This window comes from Mus caroli, chromosome 2 (assembly GCF_900094665.2).
Source record: "Mus caroli chromosome 2, CAROLI_EIJ_v1.1, whole genome shotgun sequence".
In the NCBI taxonomy this organism is placed as follows: Eukaryota; Metazoa; Chordata; class Mammalia; order Rodentia; family Muridae; genus Mus; species Mus caroli.
In genome coordinates, this window is record NC_034571.1 from 86103038 (window position 1) to 86117441 (window position 14404).

Here is a 14404-nt window from a genome sequence, read left to right on the forward strand (position 1 = left end):
TCTCTCTCTCTCTCTCTCTCTCTCTCTCTCTCTCTCGTTTATAGTGAGACGGGGTCTCACTAAGTTGTTCAGGCAGGCCATTAATTAATTTTGTAGCCCATGTAAGCCTTACACCTACGCTCTTTAGGCCTTGACCTAAGAAGCTAGGATCACACTGACAGAACCTGCTGAGAGTTGGGTTCGAATCCTCCCATGCCACTTACTTCCTGGGAGAATTAAGGAAACCCTTTTCTTTTCTAAGCTAGTTCCTCTGGGAAGTCAAGGAGAGGGAAAAAAAAAATATATAGAATGTTTGTTGGACACCCGTGCCCTTAGCTTAAAGCCAATTAAATCTCACATGAAGCCCTGGGAATTAGGTGCTTTAAGCCCCGCTTTCCAGAGCTCATCATCAAGGGTCCCCGTAAATTGGCTTCCTGGCTCCAGTCTGCTGCGTGCCTCCCAGCTTCCCCTGCAGGGTTTAATCTATGAGAATCTATGGAAAAGGCGGCCCCTGGCATTGTGTGAAGCTGCAGTCCGGAAACCAGCCGGCTCAACAAGCCACCTCCTTCCTCAGACGTGCCCTCTGCCCTGCCCTGTGCTTCACTCCCTCCAGAGGCTCATTCATGTCCTCCCTCCCCCTCCCTGGGGTTTGTACTTTAGCACTGCCCCTCCTCTTCTGTGTCTGCTTCCTCTCCTCTGTCCTTGATAGCCTTGGCCCGCCCCGCCCCGCCCCCGCGCCAGCCCCACCCCACCGCCCCATCACAGCCCCTCTCCTCTCAGTTCTCCTCCCAGCTCCCCAGCTCCTGTCCTCCCTTCTAGCCTCTCAGCCTTGCTCACCGCCCCCATCCCCACCCCCGCAGTACCTCTCCTCTCCACACACTCCCTGCTCTCCCCTCTCTCTGACCTCTCATCTGTTTCCTCTTTCTCTTCAGCCACGTAAGATTCATGCCCCTGGCTTAGAAGTTCTTCCATGGATCTACCGGAAGTGGCCTCTACTTCTGAAAGCCATGCCAATCTTTGCTGTTCCCTATACTTGCTGTTCATGGCCTGTCTTTCCCCTCATGTCAGGAGCTATTCCAGAAAGCAAGGTGTATGCTCAGTGTAAGGATGGCAGCTTCTGGGGTCTAGAAATCAACAAGAGGCCATGTGTGCACCTATTCTGACCTGAACCACACCGCACTCCACTAGGGTGGCACCCACATCACAACTACCACTCCCCCAGGGGTAGGCACTCCCTGCAGAGTCCTGACACCTGCTGCAGGTCCGGTGTGCCTCAGCTGCTTTCTTAACACTGTCACAAAGTAGACTCTGTCACATCAGAAATGACTGAAGACTGACACTCACTTGCTGTCCCTAGAACACTCTGCTGCCCTCTAAGTCTGCCCTCTCCACATGGCTGGGCCAAAGGATCTCAGAGAGGCAAAGAATCTGGTCCTCAGGCTAGAGAGATGGCTCAGCGGTTAAGAGCACTAACTGTTCTTCCAAGGTCCTGAGTTCAATTCCCAGCATCCACACGGTGGCTCACAACCATCTGTAATGGGATCTGATACCCTCTTCTGATGTGTCTGAAGACGGCTACAGTGTACTCACATGCATAAAATAAATAAATATATTTTAAAAATTAAAATTAAAAGAGTCTGGCCCCACTTTTACAACTAACATTAAAAAGGTCATAGACTCTCACTGGGGCTCTGTTATTCCATTTGCAGAATTAAGAGTATAGAATGAACCGGGCATGGTGGCACACATCTTTAATCCCAGCACTCGGGAGGCAGAGGCACGTGGATTTCTGAGTTTGAGGCCAGCCTGGTCTACAAATGAGTTCCAGGACAGTCAGGGCTACACAGAGAAACCCTGTCTCAAAAAACAAAAACAAAACAAAACAAAACAAAACAAAAGAGTATAGAATGAGATAATGCCAACCCAAATCTCTTATAAATATTTATTTTTAATTTTTTAAAATGTGTATGAATGCTTTGCCTGCCATTGTGTCTGTGTACTACCTGGGTGCTTGGTGCCTTCTGTGACAAGAATTTGGCATCTGATCCCCTGGAACTGGAGTTGCAGGTGGCTGTGAGCCACCATATGGGTGGTTAGGCATCAAACGTGGGTCCTCTGGAAGAGCAGCCAGTACCAAGCCATCTATCTCTACAGCACTCCAGACTTTTTGGAGACAGGGTCTCACTAATGTATCCCTGGCTGGTCTGGAACTCCTCATGTAGACTGGGATGGTCTTGAACTCAGAGAGATCCACCTGCCTCTGCCTCCAGAGTGCTGGGATTAAAGGCGTGAGTGCACCTGCTATGGCTTCTCTCTAGTAACTGGCTAACACCCAGAGTTTGGAGGTACTTACTCTGACTGGCTGCGTAGACGCTGTCAGCTGCGATAGGATCTTCTTTCACAGTCATTGAGCCGGAAGAGAATGCAGGAAGGCAGGGCACAAGGGAGCCCAGCACCAGGACGAAGCACAAGGCTGCCACCTAGTAGTAGACAGAGCAGTCATTGGATCTGGGCAGGCCTACAAGACTGGCCACTCCCAACTCTCCTCACCCTAAAGCATTGGACGCAAAAGGCTCAGTTTCCCCAAAACGCCTCCCCAGAGCTGGCTGGAAGCAGGCACAGGCTGCTCAAGTCACCTTCAATCCAATCTAGTGACATGAAAGGGACCAGAGACCAGAGGGCGGGGTTCTGTGTGGTTCTCACCTATAGAGAAATCAGGAAAGGAAGAAAGGGGAAGAGGGAAAGGGGAAGGGAGGGTTGCAACTGTGACCAGGGAGAAGGACACAGAGCCACATCATCACCTTCGCAGCCTGAACCAGAGAAGGAGCCAAGGGCCCCGGGGAGCTCCAGCGAGGCCCTACCCTTAGAATGTCAGAGGCAACGTGTGCTTCCGTGGGAGGACAGAGTAATGGAAGAGAGCCACACAGAGGCTGAGCCTGACCTAGGTGTCCCCTCTAGCCTTGGGGGACCCTGAGGGGGGCTCCTTTATTTTCTCCCTATCACCCATTCCAAGAAGAATCACACTCCTTGAATCTATAGAAGCCACTTTTCCAAGGACCTGCCTTTCACTAGATTTAGTAGCATCAACCTCACATCTGTTAGAACTGGCCTGGACAGGTCACTGGTCCCTTCAGACTCTGCTCACTGTCCTGGAGAGCTAGCCTCAAGAAGAGCTTCCCTCTGCTGCCTTATGCTAAGGAGTAGCACCTACCATGAGACAGGTGCCGGTCTGCGTGGCTGCCATCTTGTACGGTCTGGAGATCTTGCTGGTGACCAGAGTCTGGAGTTTCTGCAGCTGTTGGAGCAGGGTCCTGAAGAAGGCACAGAAGTCACCACGGGGACTCAGGTACAGCAGCCATGTCTGCATCCTGGCCTCTCCTGAGGAGCCCTGGCTGGCTCCTGACTGGGCCTCTATGCTTTGGTGCCCATTGTAGTCAAGATATAAAAGGTCACCTCCTGGTAGGCTCTCTGCAGCCTGGCTTGGGTCTCGGGGACCTGACTCACGGTGGGAAGCTGGGTCATCCTGTAGAAGCTTAGGGGTGCCTAACTCTTGCTCCTGACTTCTCGGGAGAGGATGGATTTCCTTTTCTTATGCAGCACCAGTCACAGAGACATTGACTCTCCTCCCTTGCACCCCACAGCACCCTGATTCCACAAGAAAGACACTTGACATAGTGTGTAGTGCAGTCAGTAAATGGGCATTGTTTATGTTCATTTATTGCTGTTTTACCATTATCACAGCACCTGTAGCACATCAGCTTTATTTGGGGAGTTCCATTGTTGTCTCAGTTGCTAACTGAGGGCAAGAACTAGGTTCTGTCCAGCACAGAATCCTGGTTAATACTGCACTTCTCCACCCAGCAGTGTTCATGCAGTTCCTGAAGTGGACAGCAGGTGGCGAAATAGTCTTAAAACTGAGATTTTTAAGGGCAGAGGTAGCAAGGTGAAGTTTGAAGGCTCTGCCCCTGCCTGAGAAGCTGGGTCTGAGAAAGGAAAGGAGAAAATATGTAGCAAGTTCTCCTGAGGCTGGGGAAACAGAAGGATGCCCAGGTACATAGGAAGTTCATGACTGAGCTACAACACAGAAAAACCCTGTTTCCAAAAATTGAGCACTCAGGTTAGGCTACGTGGTGCAGCATGGAAGAAGCCTTGCACTGGGCCAGGCAGTCAGAGGGGAAGGAGGATCAGGAGTCCAAGGATAGCTTCAATGACATCATGAGTTTGTGGTCAACCTGGCTACACAAGAACATGTTTCAAAAAGTGACGGGGGGGGGCGTTAAATGGCTCAGCACATACAAGTACTTGCAAGCAAGCCTAATAACCCCAATCCCGTCCCTGGTACCTACAGGGTGGAAGGAGAGAATTGACTACTATAATTTGCCATCTAACCTGCACAGGTAACACCATGGTGTGCACACACATACTCAAAAAATAAACACACTAAAAACTTAAAATATGTAAACAGACAAAAACTAAAAACATAGCAAGGGAGCTTAGCGTAGTGGTAAAGCGTTTGTGCGGTGTGTACAAGGTCCTAGGTTCAACCCTCAGCTAGCAAGGAGACAGTGTCCTGTGTTAGGATTCTCCTAAATACTGTTGTTTGTGTGACTGTAATTACTCCTAGAAAACAGTATGGGGGCTGGTAAGATGGCTCAGTGGGTAAGAGCACCCGACTGCTCTTCCAAAGGTCCAGAGTTCAAATCCCAGCAACCACATGGTGCCTCACCACCATCCGTAATGAGATCTGACTCCCTCTTCTGGAGAGTCTGAAGACAGCTACAGTGTACTTACATATAATAAATAAATAAATCTTAAAAAAAAAACAGTATGGATTCATAGCTCAGGACACGATCTAGAATCAGAGCCAGTATTATAAAGAGGACGAATCAAGAAGCAAGCCACTCTTTAATGCCACAGATCATGTTGGTTTTGGTTGTGTCTTATAGAGTTTCCCATCAGTCCTGTTAGCCCAGTTGCTGGTGTCACATCACTGTCACCAAGAATACTGAGGCCCAGAGAGGCTCACAAGAAACAGCAGAGTCACAGACAATAGCAGACTGGAGCCAGAACCCAAGCTCCAAATCTGTAGTTTTATGCTAAAAGCCAGGTGCCATGCTGGCTTCCTGAGACTAATGTTTCTCAAACCCAATGTAATGGAACCATGCAGGGTACTTGTTAAAGTGCAATTTGAGAGCTGGCTTAGCAGGTACAGTGCTATCACCCAAGCATGAGGAACTGAATTTGTATCCCCAACACCCATGTAAAAAAGCGAGGTATGAGCCGGTGGCACATCCCTTTAATCCCAGCACTCAGGACACAGAGGCAATGATCTCTGTGAGTTCGAGGCCACCCTGGTGTACATTAGCAGCTTCCAGAGCAGCCAGAGCTATATAATAATAATAATAAAAAACACCTTGTCTCAAATAAAAAAAGAAAAAAAAGGAAGGAAGGAAGGAAGGAAGGAAGGAAGGAAGGAAGGAAGGAAGGAAGGAAGGAAGAAAGAGGGCTAGAGAAATGGCTCAGCGGTTAAGAACACTGACTGCTCTTCCAGAGGTCCTGAGTTCAATTCCCAGCAACCACATGGTGGCTCACAACCATCTGTAATGGGATCTGATGCCCTCTTCTGGTGTGCCTGAAGACAGCTACAGTGTACTCATATAGATAAAGTAAATAAAATCTTTAAAAGATAAAAAGAAAGAAAAGAAAAGCTGTCTTGGCATGGCTGCCACAACCCTGGTGTGTTGGGAGGAGGGGGCAGTGGACACTCTACACAGAGCCAGCTCAGTCAGCCAACCAGTGAGTGTCAGATTCAGAGAAAGATCCTGTTTCAGATGATAAGGTGAAGAACAATCAAAGAAGACGCTGGATGTTGACCTCTGCATACTTACACACATGCACATATGCACACATGCATGCACGTAAATACACACAATGTACATTCTGTCTCAGCAATCTTAGGAAAGTCCTGAAATTCCTGATTTCTCACAAGTTCTCGGGTCGCATGGGGAGCTGGCTTTGAGTGGCAAAGGTCTTAGCCATCAGATTTAGTAGTATAGGAACTGCTCTAGGGACATAAAAAAGTACTGATTGAAGGGGCTGGTAAGATGGCTCAAGGGTTAAGAGCACTGACCACTCTTCCAGAGGACCTGGGCTCAGTTCCCAGCATCCATATGGCAGCTCCTAATTGTCTGGAACTCTAGTTTCAGAGGATCCAACACCCTCTTGTGGCCTCCATGGGTACTGCATGCACATGCTGCACAGACACACTAAGTAGGCAAAACACTCATGCACATAAAACAACAAACCACAGCAACACTGGTGGCAGCCAGGTACAGGGACACACGCTTGAACCCTACTACTTAGGAGGTAGAGGCAGAGAACTCAGCAAGTCTGGAGCCAGCCTAAATTATATGAGACTCTCTCAAAACAAAATAAAATCTACAGAGATCACTGATCCCTGCAGCTGCAGTAAATGACTCAACAGACTTAGCTCTGGGCCTGAGTATAAGCACTTCTTTCTTTTCCTTTGTTTGTTTGAGACAGAGTCTATCTATGCTTTCCTACCTATCCTGGAGCTCTCTAGGTATACCAGGCTGGCCTTGAACTTACACAGATCTGCTTGTCTGTGCCCTCCCAAGTGCTAGGATTACAGGCATGCACAATCATGCCCAGGAAGAGAGAAGAAGCATTTCTAACAATCTGAGAGACGATGCTGATGCTGAGAAGCACAGCTGGAAAGTTTCTGCCCTGCACAGTCTCACTTGAACATCTTACCGGCCTGTCAGAAGTCTAGAGTTATGTGCAGTCAGGGACACCTGGGAAGTCAGGGACTGGCAGGACCTCAGAGCTCCCAGGTCGTGGGGTGCATGCTGGGGTATCACCCTGAGCTGGTTCTCTTTCTCTCCTGCCTCCCAGAGCTTTTAGTGGGCAGGTGGGACACAGGGGTGCCACTCACCTGTTGGCAGTCTCTAGGGTTTCCACTTTCTTCCACAGCTCATTGTTCTCTGATGTATATGTCTCCACCCTGGAAGGGTCAAGCAGGCACAGGCTCAGGGTGTTCCCACAGACTCCTCTGTCCCACAGTCATCCCACTGCCTGCAGCCAGGTCTCTGGCTGAGGACAGTACACCAGGTTGGGGTCCTGTCCTGAATGTGACACTTACTTCTTTTCTAGACATTCTACATACTCCTTCTTCTTGCGGCGGCTCTCCTGGGCAGAAATCTGAGGAGGAGCAGGAGGAGGAAATTCCAAAAGAGGGGTTACCATGGCCTAGTATCCCCTTCCCAGGCAGTCCCTGGTTTCAGAGCTGACATCACCGAGGGGCAGAGGCCCACTTCAGTGAAAATGTCCTCATAGTCCTAGGGCAGGGACAGCTCCAGTCTTACCTTGTTCTTAATTTTCCTGCGTACTCTCTTCAAGGCCTTCTCCTCAGCCTTGGTGAGGGGGAGCTTGGTGGGGATAGGGTAACCCTCTGCGATCAAGGTCCGCTTCTCCTCTTCTGTCAAGAGCAGTGGCCCTGATGTCCCCTGCAGTTTCTGAAGAAAGCAGACAATCTGGGTTCAAACTCAAGCACTATTGTGTACTATCTATGTATTCAAGTCTCCGACTCTCGGTTTCCTCCTTGGAGAAGGGGTTGAATCTGAGTTAGGTCCAGTAACACGGATCAAGTGTTTGAATGGTTTTGGGAGGCCCCTTCATCTATCCTACCCTAGAATCCACAGTCTCAAAGCTCATTCGTCTAGGGTCCCCTAAACAGCACCCTCCTCAGGCCCTTTCCCACAGTTCCAATTAGGAGGAGCCATGACCTCCTCAGGGTTCAAAGTCTTTTCCATTTTGCCCCGAAAAAGTACTTCTTGGAGATAGGCTGGGTCACTCGTCAGGGCTCAGAAACGTCAGATTCTCATCTTGGTTCCATAGCTGGTTGCACCCAGGCCCCCCTGGACCTTGTCTCTCTATCTTTGATTTCTAGTCAGCTTGAGGCAGAACTGGAGCATTCCCCCTCTTACCTGTTAAACAGGTACCTCCCCGGATCTGATGGGGTAAGTGTCGGACTTGGGGCTCCCTGACCCTCTTCACTGATCAGGGAACTAGGGGAACTACTTATCACCTCATCTCCAGGGTCAGCCCATCCCTGGTTGCTTACGTGAGGGGCAGTGAGGAGCGGAGAGGTGGAAATGGCCGTGGAGGAGCGGGCCATGGGCCGGATAGGGCTGGAGGGGGGAAGAGAGCGGGGACTCTGGGAGCCGTCACTGTCACTGCCATGGCTGCTGGGGGGTGTTGGAGGCATCTGTACGAGGTCCTCTGCAAAAAGTAGAGGACTTGGTTAGTAGGGCTGCACCCCATCTCTGTGGTAATGTCATGAGAACAGCTGAACCAGCCCTGACTGCAGAAAATGTACCGAGAGGCCCTTGACCCGAGCTGGGTATCAGATGCCCCTAGCAGTGTTAGAAAAGACACTTGGCACCCATGAAGATGATTGCTGAGTGCTACCTCTGTGATGGTTGGTATATACTCGACCCAGGGGGTGCACTATTAGAAGGTGTGGCCTTGTTGGAGTAGGTGTGTCACTGTGGGCATGGGCTTAAGACCCTTATCCTAGCTGCCTGGGAGCCAGTATTCTACTAGCAGCCTTCAGATGAAGATGTAGAACTCTCAGCTCTGCCTGCACCATGCTTACCTGTATGGTGTCAGCTCCCACCTTGATAATGGACTGAACCTCTGAACCTGTAAGCCAGCCCCAATTAAATGCTGTCCTTATAAGAGCATTTGGGGGAGAAGCGGGAGTTTTGAGGCACAGGGGTGGTCTAGATGGAGGTGGTCTAGACAGATGCCATCTGTCCATGACTAGGAGTCTCTCTCTTGTACACACTTACCTGGTGTCACTTTGAGAAACTGGCTCATTTCTGGGGGCTCTGCTTTGATCACTGGCAGCTGAGTCATTTCTCCTGGGGCCTGAGGAAGAGACAGATTCATCTCCATCACCTGCCCCTGGGACAATTCTCATCAAACCCCTCACTTTCCTCCCTCCCTCTGGCTGGAGGTTTGCCCTGCAGAGCTGGAGGCATGGCTGGCCTCAGGAGGTCTGGGCCCAGCCCAGGCTAGTCCTCATGCTTAGAAAAGCCATTCGACACATTCGACAACGAACAGTGGCTACACACTGTAGGCCAGAACTGTGTCTCAGGAAGGGAGCGTTCCTATGGTATCCGGGGCCAGGCCGCCTTCCAGGTAGAGGCTGACCCTTCACTGTGAAAGCCATGTAGGCCTTGGTATGTGGTTGCTATGAGCACGGGAGGTATGTTAGTCCCACTGTAGCTGTTGGATGAATGGGAACAATAGTTCAGGAGGAATTAAATGGTCAAGGCTGAGAAAAAGCAGCAGGAGCTGAAATGTCATGTGGATCCTCGGATACAAATGGGAGTAGAGCCCAGTCAAGGAAGCTTGCAGCAGTGAGAACCCTTGGGGGGCTTCAAGTTAGGCTTGGGTGCAATCAGATGTACACTCTTAAGAAGAATGTGTTCCTATGTATTTAAATTCCAAAGTGACGTTATAGTCAGGGCTTCAGGAACATGTGTGGTTTTGTACGTGTGCACATAAGTGGTGGTCTCTGTGAGAAGGTCTTGGCTCTTGGGACTGTCTCTCCCTACTGCATCTGCTGTCTGCAGAGATCACGGCACTGTGTGGGAGACAGAGTGCTGGGCATAGGACAACGAGATGTTCAGGAGCTTGGCCGTTCCCTGGTCTCCATCCAGCTTAATAGCAGCACTTCGGATGAGGGGACCGAGGGGAGTGTGGAGCGGTGCAGCCCTGTGGGGGTTCAGATAGTTACAGCCTGGCTCCTGTGTCCTGTGTGGAGTGGAAATGCTCTGCTCTAGGGTCCGACAGGCCAAGCTCAGCTGCGTGATTTAGGGCTCAACTCCTGGGATCTTGTTCCCTTTCCTGCTGCGGCTCATTCTTCCTTCTGATATTGGCTGAGCTAATCCTGGAGACTCTCTGGGGATCAAGCTGGCCATTCGTCCTTGACCTTGGGGGCAGGGAAAGGTGACCTTTCTTGCTTAGGACGACCTACTTTGAAGAGGTAACCCAGGTGGCCAGCAAACTTCTGGCCTAGGGATTAGTGTTTATTTATTTTTATTTTTTATTTATTTAATTTTGAGTGCTCTGCTGCATATACATCTATATGTCAGAAGAGGGCATCAGATCCCCTTATATAGGTGGTTGTGAGTCAACATGTGGTTGCTGGGATTTGAACTCAGGACCTTTGGAAGAGCAGTCAGTGCTCTTAGCCGCTGAGCCATCTCTCCAGCCCTAGCATTTATTCATTTAAACCATAGAATTTTAGGCCCTGTGCCTTGTTCCTATTTTACAAAGAAGGAAGCTGGAGAAAAAAGAGAGGCCAGCCTGGAGCACAGCAGGGAACCAAACCTGACCTAGCGAAGCCTCTCCCAGAAGCCAGGAAGGGTCTCAGATTTAAGCAGTTACCTATACACTCCAGAAGTGGAGGCAGGGATTCTCACAAGCGTGGTTTATTAATATACATACATGTTAACCTTTCTCTAAATCCTGGAATTTAAAAGGAAAAGAAGTATCCTGGGGTATCCCCCGTTCAGATATCCTTAACTTGGAAACCAACCCTCAGCCTTTGCTGGCACCCTGCAAAGCTTTCTCTGATGCAGGGAGGGCCCAGCGTGCTTGGAGGGCACTGGAGGATGCAGGAGTGATGGTGAGTGTGGGAGGTCCAAGTCCCTCAGCTCCCAGGGTTCCCAGTTCATGGACCCTAGGGTGCGGTCCAGGACTTTGGGTGTGACTCCCTTCCCTCCCTCCCTCAGCCCCTGTGCGCAGTTCCCAGGCTTACCTGGTGAGGGATGGGCAGCCGGGGCATGGGGCTGAGGCCCAGCAGTGGTGGGGTGGCCATGGCGGCGGCAGCAGCCATGGCAGAAGAGGCAGCCAGGGGATCTACAGGCAGCTCCGGGCTCTGCTCCTGCTTCACCATGATGGAGCACAGCTTGTTTCCCAGGGCCCACGCTCCGTGTTCCACATCTGGGGTGGGGGTGGGGTGAAGTGGGAAAGACTCAGGTTCGGGGGCTCCCAGAGCACAGAACTCTGACCTACTGCCTACCAGGGAGCACCTGGGACTGAGGAGTGATGTCAGAGTGCCCATACCATCTGGCAGCAAACCCAGGCCACTCTTGTGAAGTGAGATAGGTGGGCTGGAACCGGAAGAGGCTAGAGCATCCTTGTATTGAGGCACTGACTGAACAGGCTTGGCCTCTGCACCTAGACCTCTCCTGGCCTGCTGTGTGACCTTAGGCAAGCTGCTTACCCTCTCTTAGTCTCAGCTTCCTCATCTTTAAAATGCAGAAAGTGGGGCTGAGGTGATGGCTTTCTGTGTAAGAATGAGGACCTCAGTTTGGATCCCCAGCACCCATATAAAAAGCTGGACACAAGAGCATATGACGATCAGTCCAGTGATGCAGGGGTAGACACAGGAGGACCCCCAGGGCTTGCTTGCTAGCCAGTGTAGCCAATCAGTGGGGTCCAGGCTCAATGAGAGACCCTGTCTCAAAAAATAATGGAAGTGTGATTGAGGAAGCCACTGGATATCTGTCTTTGGCCGCCCCATACATGTGCACACACATGCACATATACACACACATGGAAAAAAAATAGAGGGAATGAACAGTCAGACCTAATGGGGAGATTTTCAGGATTCCTGGTACAATGCTTGTTAACACTTAACACAGTGCCTAGCAAGAAGTGAACGTTCATTAATCAGTAACTAGTGTTAACATGATTATCGTTATTCAGTAAACACTGCCCTGTTTAGCAGCATGAGAACACCTGGGGACAGGGATGGTGGAGTCAGAAAGGTGAGCAGGTAGCACGGACTTGGGAGCTGCCCTGGGGCTGTACCATGATAGGATTCATAACTTTAGATTTATTTCTATTATGTTAAAGTTAAGAGTGTGCTGGGCTGGAGAGACGGCTCAGCGGTTAAGAGGTTAAGAACATTAAGATTGTTCTTCCAGAGGTCCTAAGTTCAATTCCCACCAACCATATGGTGGCTCACAATCATCTGTAATGGAATCTAAAGCCCTCTTCTGGTGTGTCTGAAGACAGCTACGGTGTACTCACATAAAATAAAATCTTTACAAAAAAAAAATTACAAGTGTGAGTGCATGCATGCGTGCGTGCATGCGTGCAGATGTCTGAGGAGACCAGAAGAAAACACTGGATCTCCTGAAGCTAGAGACACAGGTGACTGTGAGCCACGGAGAAGAGCCACGATTCTCAGCTGGAATCGTCTGCCGGAGCAGCACAGGCTCTCAACCACTCAGCCATCTTCGCAATCCTCGGATTCTGAATTTGGCTCTTTCGACTGCTTCCCAGACACCATGAAGTGAACCGCTCTAGTTCACCCCGCCCTTCCTGCTAAGCAGGACTAAGGGCTGGCTCAGTGGAGCTCCTGTCCTGATGAAGGATATCCAGGGACTTCAGGACATAGAGGTTTCCTAGCAGTTGTGATTGAAAACATGTTTGAAAATAAAAACATCACAGCCATCGAGACGGCTCAGTGTGCAGGTCTGGTGACCCGAGTTTGAGCCCTGAAAATCACATACAGGGAGGAGGGCGAGCACACTCCACAAAGTTACCCTGTGATCTTCTCCACAGGCGATCTGTGGTACACATGTGCTCTTCATCCCACACACACAATAATAATAATAATAAATAATAATAATAGTAGTAGTAGTTGATAAAAATTGGAAAAATGTTTAGATGGCTGCAGTTTCTGGAGGTGGTAAGATTCAGAATGTGGCCATGGGAATGGACGGCTGAGGATGCTGTGTTGGAAGACAACTCTCTTGAGTTGTCCTATCTCCTGGAATTGTATGAAGGGCACTACCATCCGTGCACACCCTCAGATTCAGAGTCTCATAGAGTGGAGCCTCCTTACAGGATGCTCAGTTGCTTGCTGCTTGTCATTTTTAGTTTTGAACGTGAGCTGTGAAGCCCATTATATAAAACGACCGAGCAGACTGGCTCTATGTGGGGGGAAATCAAGGTGAGTAGAACAGGGTGGGTGGGAAGGGATGTGTGGGGCGGGGAAGGGGCGGGTAAACAGTGCAGGAGAGAGAAGATGCAGAGCGAGCAAAAGCAGGCAGTGGGAACAGAGAAGAAAGTTGACTTTTGTTGGTCTTTTTAAAGAGAAGGTCTCAAGTAGTCCAGGCTGGCTCTGGACTTGCTATGTAGCTGAGATTCACCTTGTTGGCCTTGATCCTCTGGCCTTATCTCCACCTCCCCATCATCAGGTTTACAGGTCTGTGCTACTGTGCCCAGTTTATGCTGGTACTGGGGATGGAACCCAAGCCTTTATCTAGACTGGACCACCACGTGTGTGACATTAGAAACATAGCTCAAAGGGTGAGTTCTACAATGGAGGTGGAGGGATGTTTAGGTTTTCCCAGGGCAGAGTCCACCTCCTAACACGCAGTCATGTAGGGTGTAACTTGTAGTCATGTAAGGTGGTTTCACCTGGGCTTCAGGGCTTGCATGCCTCAGCTCCTGGTGGGCAATGGGCATCCCTCTCTTCCAGGGCAGTGTTGCCCACCGTTGCAGCAGTAAGGCAGGAGCCAGGAGGTCGGCTTGCAGGGAGTTGGGTGGAGGGGACTCTGAGGCCCACTAATGGGCATGGAGCCCGAGAACCCAGCCCTGGGCCACAGGCAGCCCCCAAGGTCCAGGAACACCCACAGTCTTCCCAAATTACAGGGCCAAGCTGTGGGCGTTCGGGAAGCTGTCCCCGCAAAGGGTCACAGACAAATTGCCTTAAAAATAGACCTAGGGTAGCTGAGGAGTTGCTGAGCCAGCCAGCAGGGTGGACTGAGACTCTTGTCATCCATCTGCCGTCATCATCTGTCACGGGCTGAGAGGGGCAGAGTCGCGCGTCACGTCCCTGCTCTTCCCAGGCTAGGGTCTGAGACCTCACAGAGGTCCAGGAACTTGGCAGTTGCGGAAGTGTGGTGAGCAGCTGGGACCTCAGCTGTCACAAGCCACGGGACCTCCTAAAACTCCAGAAGGTGTCCCTTCCTTCTTGGCAGGGGGGTCAAAAACCAGTTTCTACTTTTGTAGAGACTCTGCAGCACAGTTCAGTCTAAGAGCAGAATGCTCGGAGCTAACGGAGATTCCAGGAAGGCACCATTGTCTCCCCATTTAATAGAGTGGCCAATCAAGAGTTTACACCCAAGGCCAGAGTCCTCTGGAAGGCAAGATGAGCAAATTTCATTCATTGTTCTAACCACTCCTAGAATTAATAGGAATGTATATTCCATGCTGGGCCCAGAACTGAAAACCTTATGGACGGATATGTATGTGTGTGTGTGTGTATTTGTATACAAATTTGTATACAAATACACACACACACACACACACA

At 50.3% G+C, this 14404-nt stretch overlaps 1 protein-coding gene across 2 annotated transcripts in view; it reads right to left on the reverse strand.

Annotated features, from left to right (window-relative positions):
- Window positions 1-14404, reverse strand: part of Creb3l1 (cAMP responsive element binding protein 3 like 1) — a 42791-nt gene that overhangs the window by 1869 nt on the left and 26518 nt on the right. For both annotated transcript variants that reach the window (XM_021155723.2, XM_029469947.1), the window contains exons 3-10: window positions 10832-11016; window positions 8853-8931; window positions 8123-8280; window positions 7365-7514; window positions 7142-7200; window positions 6935-7003; window positions 3191-3290; window positions 2333-2459 (exon numbers count right to left, since the gene is read on the reverse strand). In XM_021155723.2, coding sequence (XP_021011382.1) covers window positions 2333-2459; window positions 3191-3290; window positions 6935-7003; window positions 7142-7200; window positions 7365-7514; window positions 8123-8280; window positions 8853-8931; window positions 10832-11016 — 927 coding nt within the window. The remainder of the gene's footprint in view (window positions 1-2332; window positions 2460-3190; window positions 3291-6934; window positions 7004-7141; window positions 7201-7364; window positions 7515-8122; window positions 8281-8852; window positions 8932-10831; window positions 11017-14404) is intronic.